Here is a 10,449-nt window from a genome sequence, read left to right as displayed (position 1 = left end):
CATACTTATTACAATTCCATTTTATTTTTTTTATTTTTTTATTTTCCTACTAAGGTCGTTAATGGTGAAGTCAGATCATTCCTCGCTACTAAAGTGTATTCTTTTACTAGTTGAGAAACTTGACTTATTGGTGTCTTAAACAGATCTAATTTATCTCCGGAGTATTCGCAAAACAGATTTAACTGCTTACAAATTCTGTAAACTGGCGACATAAATTGCATAGACTTTTTTGATACAGGTGTGTAAAAAAGCTCACTACTTCTTGCACAAATTCTCGGTACTTTGAATGGCAACATATATAGTAAATCTGAACAGTTCAATAGCCCCCTTGTAAGTTTTAGCCCGAAAACTGTTGACAGTAAAAAGTGCCTTTCTTAAATTTTTAGAGAGCAGAATCTTGCGCATAACGAGTCATAATCTATATCCCTAGCAGGATACACCTCATCTACCCTAAAAGCCAGTGTCTTCAGAAATCTTTTGTTTATTTTTTCAAGCAATTTCATTGATATTTTTCTGCAGGGGCTCCATATGGTAGATGCATATTCCAGTCTCGATCTTACGTATGCATTAAAGAGTACTGTGCGCATTTCAACATCCCTGAATTGTTTACATGATCTTATTATGAATCCCAGCATTTGATTTGCTGATTTAACAAAACACTCGATGTGTATATGAAATCTAAGCTTGGTATCAAAAGTTATACCGAGATTTAATATGCTCAAGACTCTTACAATCGGCTTATCATCTATTATATATTCAAAATGTAACATTAAATTTTCTTAAGTATAATTTAAACTGAGGGATAGAAAATTTATATGTAGCTTTAAAAATATTTCAGATTTACTAAAATCAAGAATTTTCTGAATCCGATTAAGTCTTATGAGCTGGTTTGATACATGTACGTTCTGAGAAAAAGGGGTAAAAATGTCCAATTTTTTCACTTCAATTATTGATAACAAAAGTACATTTTAAGGTTTAACAATTTTCTGAAGCCAGCTGTTACATTTTTGATAAGAACAATTTAAAGGAATCTGTATTATCATCAGAGGCTTGAGATAATATCTGGCTTGAAAGAGCGTATAATTCTAAAAAAAGATTTTTCTTTCGACCTCTCTAATAGCTTAATTGGAAAAGCACCTGACCGGCAATCGGAAGTTCTGTGGTTCATTTCTCAGCGGAGCGAATTGAGAAGACAATTTTTCAGAAAAATTTAATTTTAATATTTGCTAATCAATCTCCATGAAGGTAAACACGTGCATTGCGCTTGTGAATTTTCTTCTATTTGAATTAAATAATTGAAGAAAATGTAATAAATATTTAAATATTCGTATCATTTAATATCAGGTGACTTTCACATAGGATAGACAATTTTGAGTTATTCGCCAAATTGTTGCAGGCTCCATTAGTAACAGGTTTGCCGTCGACTGTCGTGATGCGGGATGACATTATGGTGATGAATGTTACTGTAAAAACAAACGTTTCGGTCGGACATATTCAAGGGGTGACGATCAATCCCGTGAGGACGATTGCACCGGAAATTGAAGCTATTCTGAATATCACCCATCGACAGAAGGGAGACGATTACGAATACGATTACAGTGAGCCAACTTTACCTCCATCACTACCAAACGTTCGGTAAATCATCACATTTTGATTATGTAGTTTAGTTTTTGATCTGAAAATATTTTTGAAAATTAGATATACGTGATATAGGTGATTGCCACAAAATTGACCAGTTTAGATCATCTGAAATACATTTTTTAAATTAATGGTAATTCAAGAGAGTATGAAAATATAAATTTAAGAGATTAAGAGCTGTATTTGTGATTGATATTTATGAAATTTTACACGTGGATAAAGGTCGTTTGACTTGGAAAGCTATGATAAAACAAAAATCGAAAATCTTTTTGAAATATATGCAGAATCGATAAGTATATGTTAAAATATGGGAAAATTACTATTTTCACAATTCATTTAATTTTAACTTATCATAATAATTATAATTATAATTTTTGAGTTTTAACGTCTTACTTTGTGTGACAACACATTTTGATTACTTTTCTATTTATGATTTCTGAAAAAAGTAATCTAAAATTTTTAAAGTTTACTCAATTTTTCTTTGATATAAAAACTTTACTAATATAATTTTAGAAAAAAATTTATTTTTCCAAAGAAAAGTTGAAAATGACCATGAATTAAAGTGGTGAAATTTCTGGCAATCACCCATATATAAATTTGTGTAGATCTATCGAGGAAACCATTTTTGTAATATGTCATTTTCATTCAAAAATTTGTTTACTGCCGTAATATTTTTTAAATTAAAATTTGTAATTATTTTTTATGAATAATAAGGAGATATATAAAGCAATTATTTTTGCATCTTCCTGGTATAATTCTTGTCAAACCAAATCTGTTTAAATTTAGTTTTACTTGAGAAAACAATTAACTTAGGTTTCTCAGGTCTCCCAAATTTTTTCAACCGAAAATTCGATGTATTTCAGCCGATACCAAATAAAAAAATGCAAAGAAAAAGATATAAAAAAAGGAATATTGAAAAATTGTTTGTGGTTGAATTTCAGAATAATCCCATTCGTAGCAGCAGACGCTTTGGTAAAGGACAAAAACGAACCGTCACCCGTTACCGGATATCCTTCCGGTGCTGTGGGAGTACCTCCAGAATTGATACCGACGGATTCTAGATTCTACGATATAGTTACCCAAGATAATCGTTTCAGTCCGCCAGTTGAAACCGAAGGTATTATATTCTGTTTCGAAGATCTGGAACAAATTAATTATTTCGTTTAACAAGGAATCGACGTTCTGCAGGTGGATTCGTGCCAAGGGAGCCTCCTTACTTCGATCCATCTTATCACTCAACTGATCTAAATCTGGAAATTGGTACTGGGGTTACAGTTCTGCCCGAAGCTATCCCCAATCCTCACAACAAGAAAGAATGTAAGATCATAAATTCTTGATTGAATCGATTGAGTCGTATCAATTGATCTTGTCAAACTTAGTTAGGAACTGATAATTAAATTCTCAGGGTAGATTATATTCGATGAAAATTGGTAATGGGATTTAATCCAGATCCAAGAGTTAAGTTACCCACACCACAAATATCAAAGATATTGGATATTCCTGTATTAAATATAAATGGTATCTTTCTTAGACATGAGAATATGGTTAGACCATATTATTACCCCAATGGACTTTAATTAAAAAGAACTATCTTGCAGAGTGCATCTAAAACAAATAATCTATCGTACGTCGACTAAACAAACCTCTCTGAGTTTTTTTGCCCATTCTTTTAGTACGCAAATGCCTCAAAAAGCAGACAAGTTAGAGTTATTAAACAATTTTTTTAATTGCTTGCGAAAACTTTTAAACTCTCTATGATTTGTTTTCAATTCTGAAAATGTTTTGAATTCTTTGATTTCCTTAATTCCTTCAAGTTCCTCAAATGCATTGAATGAGAATCCATTGCATTTTTATAAAGTCCTTAAGTACCCTGAATTACATAAATTTAATGAATTCTCTAAATTTCTGGATTTTTCTAAATTCTCGGAAATCAGTAAACTTCATGCATTCCTTGAATTCCTGAAATATTCTGAATTCTCTTAATTTTTTAAATGTGTTAATTTCCTTCAAGTTCCAGAAATTCGCTAACTTTCTTGAGTTCACTGAATTACTTGCATTTCCAGCGGAAAAGGCTCCTTTGATGTTAACTTAATGAAGCTTTTATTTTATTTTTCGCGTGCTTAGTTTCATTTTCTCCCTGCGTCAAACGAGGAAATAATGAAAAACGCGTGTGCCCTGAGTTAGTCGAAGTCTCAAATATTGGCTTCCTTGAAATGGACTGCATTTAATTAATTAGGCTGAATGATTTGAATATGGTTGACTTAAGGTAGTTCTGCAAAAAATAAGTGATCTGAAAAAAAGGTTTTTCTATGATTTTAAGAATCAAAGTACTGTCACTGGTGTCATTTAAAAAAAAAACATTATTTTTTATGAAAAATGTTAAAATTCAACAAAAAAAAACATTAATTTTAAATATGTTTTTTGCAATTGAAATTTTTCTGAACGCCGTTTCTTAGCAATTTTTAAAAATCGATTACATTTTAATAAATGACGGTTTTTTTGAAAAAACTTTCTCTACAACTCTACACAACAAAAATTCAATTGCAAAAAACATGGTTTAAATTAATGATTTTTTGTGAATTTTACTATTTTTCATAAAAAATAATGTTTTTAATTTGAAATGACATCAGTTATAATATTTTGATTTTTAAAGCCATAGAAAAATTATTATTTTCAGATATCCGACCTTTGACACGAAAACTGCTTCAATTAAATTCACTTGAAATACTTTTAATTTACATTGAATTTCTTGAATCCTTCGCCCATAAATTCGTCTAAATTCCCTGAATTCCTTATATCAATTGGAAATCGTTGCAATTCTCTTAATTATCTGAATTAGTTCAAATTGATTCAATGTGAATTGTAAGTAATAAAGCAAACATTGAAATACAAATTCAAGTTAATTCAAAATAATTCTACATAATAAACTAAAGCACATAGTTTTAAATACTAAACCTCTCTGCTGTTTGCCGCGTAGGAATGCTTACTAATACAAGAGGGTGTCTCAGAAAATTGAGCAGTTTATTTAGATCTAATAAAACTTTCTTTTGTTTTAAGTGCAAGATTTGGGAAGCATCTGTCATTTTGAGGGTCAGAAATATCATCATTCTGCAATTTTACCGAGTCGTGGTTTATGCATCGTCTGCATTTGTTATTATGGGGAGGTAATATGCTCTGATGAGAAGTGCCCTCCCTTGAAGATTGGTTGCCGAAGAATTATTGACAAAAAGAAAGACTGCTGTGGAAAGCTTGTCTGTGGTAAGAAGATTATTTTTAACGTTAAGGATAGGAACTTTCTTATAATACCAGCTTTTTAATTTTCTTTTTTGAAATTATTATTCAGGGCATATCAAATTGTGCATAATTTTTTAAAGTATAGGACAGAGTCAGAATACTTGAATTAAGCTAATCATTTGTCGTTAGTCAAAAAATTTGGCACACAAGTATTTCACTTGAAAATTTAAAATGATGCTCAAATTCCCCTTAAAATTAATTTTACTAAACTGCTAGTTTTTAGAATTGTGCATACAATGCCTGCCCTTTGAAAGATACAATTTTTAATGTTTTCCTCATAAAGCCCGGGAAAAGTTTGTATTTGAGATTTTTTTCAATATACAAGTATCTCATTTTACAAACTCAAAACACTAATTCTTAGATTGTACAATTTCAGAGCATTTAGAGATGAATTCTTGTTTAATATGTTTTAATTTGAAAGAAGTCCAATTTTAAGTTGTTGGCCTTTTTAATTAAGGCTGATTTTAATTTGCTCATGTTCTAACTTTACAATACAGAATTTAAAAATGGCACCTGACTCATAATTAAAAAATCGGAGATTGAGTCAAGCTCACCCACGGCAAGCCACATTGCGGCATCGCTCATTCGGAGAAATTTGAATTCCGAAAAAAATGGACAAAAGTGCAGCAGGTCACATATGCGGTGAATCACATGTGCGGCAAGTCGCATTGCGGCAACGAATATGACACGCCAGGGGTTGGCATAAACGTAACCCAAAAATATTTTTATTTAATTTTTAATACTGATAGATTAAACTTGAGATTCTGTGACAATAAAAGTTAGTTTTAAATTACAGTCAAACCTGGATTTAATGTCAATTTTGGGACTGACCTTGACATTAAATCTGGAGTCTCGGGACTATTTTGTCCCTCTCCTGTTTTTTCTCTCTCTTGTTTCTCTCTTTGTTTTGTGACGCCTGAGCGAGCACTGCACATCCCCCACCGCTCTTCCCAACAATCACCGTCACGCGGCGTGAATTCTCGGAAACACTAAATCCAGAAATTCTAAATCCAGTTTCTAATGTATTCAGTTCATAACGCCTACAATTTAAAAATGTTTGATTTTAGGCTTTATTTGTTATTTTTAATGTTTCACTTTTGAAATATTCTATTTAGAATTGTTAAATTTAGCATAATTTTGTAGTTAAAAATTTTACATTAAACAATCATGACTATTTATTCTTCTTAATTGAAATTATACAACTCTTGAGAAGTTTTAGGTCCTTGAAAAATTCTTTTTATCATTGAGAATAATTGAAACGGGAAATGGCGCAAAGTCTAATCAACCTAATTGCACAGAAGAATTACAAATAATTTCTAGGGGAAAAGTTTACAACCGATTAATTAAATTAACTTTTCTTATATCTGGATGGATTAGCTTTACAAGCATTGTACGAAAAAATAGATGGCACTTCATATGCTTGTAATAATCTACAGGCTGTGCCAAGTCGTCCCTAAAAATTGGGGGAGCTGGACAGGTTTGGATACGACGAGACATTTCGTTATCTAAATAGTACAAGATTGTGAAGAAAATGATCCGAAATATATATTTTTTATTTACTTCATAAAATAATAATATTATTTAATATAAAAAAAGAATGTTTGTTGTATTAGCATAACATTTTTTTTTGTTAGTAATAATATCTTGAATTATTAAACACTTGTCAAAATCCTATTGTTAGACAAATCAAATATTATAGTATAATTCATTGTATAAGCAAATCAATTTTTTAACGCCAGAAGGCCGAAAAATAAACGTTTATCTAGTATGATTCATTCAATTAGTTTCTATTTTAAAATTTTAAAATATTTCAATACGTTTAAATACTAGATTTTAGCTACACACATTTTAAAACCTTAATTTTTTACTGAAATTAACGTGACACAGGGAGAACAGTTGTAAGTCTTTGAAAACTTTGAAATTATACCGTGCATAATTTCAAATTGCCTAACTTTAAATAAGTTATTTTGAAATTCTTTGATTGAATATTCAATTTATAAGTTCTAAGGTTCGTAGTAGTATTGCTTTTATTTTTCATTTCATAAATTCATAACGATTATAGTTAAGTAATTAATTTTTAATGTTGAAGGATTTAAACTGTTTTTTTTCTTGCTTGTATTCAAAATTATTAACTTTTCAAGGGATCAAATTAAAAAAAATTATAATTATAATTTCGAACAATATAACTTAAATTTTATTAAATTGGACTGTTCTAAAATTCCAAAGAAGTCAATTGTAGTTGCTTCAAATTTTAACTAATGAAACCGTATAAGTTTCAATAGTTCTAGTCTCACGTATCAGTGATTTTCGAAACCACCCAAAGTAATCGAAGTTCTAAAATTTGAGTTTGAAAAGTGTGAAAATTCCAGTTCAGAAGATTTGATTTATTCTGGGTATTTAAGTTCAAAATTGTTTAATATTTAACTGTTGTAGTTAATAATTTTTCATTTTTTAATTACCGAATTAGGAATTACTTACATTTGATGAATGTCTCTTTAATATTTTAAAATTGTGAAAAGATTTAACTTTTAAATATCACAGTTAAAGTTAAATTCAAATCGATAAAACCAAACTAATATTTTGAATTTATTTGATCAGTTGATGCTGACGAATCACCAACTGTCGTTTTGGATCGAGCTGATGCCACTGCACCATCTCAAAGACAACCTTCAGTTTCACCAGACCCATTCAGAGATGTTATTAAAACAGAACCAGCGCCTGATTTGCCTTCTTTGATGGAGGATATGATTCCTTATTTAGCAGGCCAAGGAATTACGAATCCAAGTTCCACTACTCCGATGGATACTTCCATTTACGAGATGAATCAAAATTATCAAGAATCTTCTCAAGGATCTCAAAAGTTTGAAGGGTTTAACTTTTATAATTTTAATGTATCTTTTGATGAAGCAAACGACAAGTTTTTCTCAGAAATTGGTGACTCTAGTAACATCTACAACGAGACAGTTCCTACGAAAATAGATAGCAAAAACACTTTTTCTACCTCTTTAAAAAATAGTTCTGTAATTAATTTCAATAAAAGCGAAGACGGATTGAATTTAAACACCACAAATATAAAGGATGCCTTGTATTCAAATAATTTTAATTCGAACAAATCTAAGAATGTCTCACAATCAGAAGAAGATGAGTCAATATTTTCTCTGGACAGTGTATTCGATTTGTTCTTCTCAGAAAGCACAACTCAAAAACAGAAAGAGACAGAGCTGAAGGAAAAAATGGATACTTGGGAAGAAATAGAATATAAAGAGGAAATTGATAGAAAAGAAGAAACAGAAGTTAAAAAAGAAGTAGAAAAAAACAAAGAGATAGACACTAAGAAAGAATCTACGAAACAAGAATTATCAGGGTTTCTAACTTCTAATATTGTAAGCCATTCGATTAAAGCCCCTTCGACGACCCAAACTAGTTTTCAAGAAACAACAATTCCTGAAATAATTTATAAATCAGAGGTAAAGAAAAATTCTGAGAATGAGGTTTCAATTTTGAATGTTTTAAAATTGGCTGGATGCAATATTTATGGAAGAATGTACAGAGTTGGAAGAATTATTACTGAACTTTCGACAGCTTGTTTGGAGTGTAGGTGTACTGAAGTAGGTGTTCAATGTAAGCAACTCAATTGCTGACTGCTATAATTTAATTTATTATGCCTAATCTTGTCACTTCGTGAGTAAATATGTGATATGAACTGAAGGCTCTTCGTTCTAAAACTGTTAACTGAAATTTCAGAAATTTGAAACGGCGAAGGAAACTCTTTGATATTTTAAAATTTAAAAATTCTTTTTTAAAATTGTAAAATGTTTTTTGTTCAGTTACTAGAGAAAAATAATACACGATAGTTTTATAACATTTGAATCAAAATGAAACGTTTGATGACAACTGAAAGCTTATAATATGTTATCTACAGGCGGTCCAGCGGTTGAAACCTGTTATCTGCATTTTTCTACCGCTGGTTTTCTATTGTTTTTCCCGGGCTCCCATTTTTCTGCGTTGTTTTTCAAGCTGCGGGAAATTTTTATATGTAAAAATTTTTGAAATTAAAAGTCGAACATAGACGTGCTTGCAAAAATTTAAAATACTTCATCGCAAAAATTTGATGAAAGTTAGTGATCGATACTCGTCGCTCACCTTCGTATTCACAGCGATCTGTAGACAATATCGAAGATGACGTGAAAGTAGCCATAAAAAACTTTCTCCCTGGCTTATTTTACGAGTAGACTAATTCGATATGAGAAAAAGCACGGATTTCCCATAAGACGCCATAAGCAGTTAACAGGTTTAGATATAGAACCTATGCTCTAGATACCAAAACGCAAATTTCCAAAATCCATTTTAAATTAAACTAAAAGCAATTTTGCTGTTTCGCTTGCGGGATATTGACTGAATATAAAAAATGTTTTAGAAAATGCAAACAAATGAATTAAAAAAAAGTCAGTTAATAGGTTTAGACTGCGGACCCTTTAAATGTATGTTCGTCCAGCTTAGCTTGGTAAAAAAATTATTTTGATTTTTTAATGTCTCACCCCACTCAGCGGTATATATTCAGTCTCAAGTATTTTCATAATAAAGTTTTGAGATGAAGAAGTTAATGGGGCGGCAAATTTTTGTAAAAGTTATTTCAGATTTAATTTAAACTCGGAGCCTTATTTCATTCACTTTTCCTAATTGAAAAAGCGATTTTGTTGAAGGTCCGAGGGTTTTCTGAAACTTTTACAGAGAGCATTACAGATTTTATTTTTAAACCTCTGAATCTGTTTATAGTATCCTAAAATTTTCTGCCTTTGCTGACTCTCTTAATGCCCACAAGAATATTGGATTCGAAACCTCTAAATATTATTTTTAATCTAAAAAAATTAGGACAATTTTTTCAACAAATGAAACAAAATGAGGGGATGAGACTTCAAAATATATTTTAAAAAAAGTTTTTGTTGACCACAATGGTCTGGGTACGTAAATATGGCAACCAAGTGAGTACACGTTAAATCAATTCAGTGATCAATATCATTACTTAAATAACTTGACAAGTTTCTGTATAAACCTTGCATTTACATTTTTTTGGATTTTATATATTAGTTGACTGAATATAAAATTGTATAAATTGTCAAAGAAAATCTAGATAAAAGTTGTGAAAAAAGTAAAAAAAAATTCTTTACACAGAAGACTGAGTCTTTGCGAATGTTAAGCATTAGAAATAGTTAGTTGAAAGAACGATCTCAATAGGAATCAAATTTTAAATTAGCTAATTAATCCGGCACTTTATTTAGTGTTCCATATCCTTTTCATGTTGTTTTTTAAATGCTTTTAAAGCCTTTTCCGTTGTCAATCGAGTTTGTATTTTATGTGCCTAACATATACCCTGCTTAGATAATTATTAGAGTATTTTTTATAAAAAATACTCGTTCAGGTATATTATGACGTATTATTATGTATTTGCGAGTATGTTAAATGATGAAGAAAGTAATTTTTTAAATTCTATTTTATTTCTTAAAGAACAAAATCTTC

At 30.3% G+C, this 10,449-nt stretch overlaps 1 protein-coding gene across 1 annotated transcript in view; it reads left to right on the top strand.

Annotated features, from left to right (window-relative positions):
- LOC117178474 overlaps positions 1 to 8,670 on the top strand; it is a 21,432-nt gene extending 12,762 nt beyond the window's left edge. Inside the window, exons 7-11 of the mRNA XM_033369901.1 lie at positions 1,397 to 1,635; positions 2,580 to 2,755; positions 2,827 to 2,955; positions 4,696 to 4,896; positions 7,531 to 8,670. Coding sequence (XP_033225792.1) covers positions 1,397 to 1,635; positions 2,580 to 2,755; positions 2,827 to 2,955; positions 4,696 to 4,896; positions 7,531 to 8,573 — 1,788 coding nt within the window. The 3' untranslated portion in view covers positions 8,574 to 8,670. The remainder of the gene's footprint in view (positions 1 to 1,396; positions 1,636 to 2,579; positions 2,756 to 2,826; positions 2,956 to 4,695; positions 4,897 to 7,530) is intronic.
- Positions 8,671 to 10,449: the final 1,779 nt, after the last annotated feature.

Source organism: Belonocnema kinseyi, chromosome 8 (genome assembly GCF_010883055.1).
Source record: "Belonocnema kinseyi isolate 2016_QV_RU_SX_M_011 chromosome 8, B_treatae_v1, whole genome shotgun sequence".
NCBI classification, from domain to species: Eukaryota; Metazoa; Arthropoda; class Insecta; order Hymenoptera; family Cynipidae; genus Belonocnema; species Belonocnema kinseyi.
Note: the sequence above shows the minus strand (reverse complement) of the source record. Positions and strands in the feature narration are given on the sequence as shown.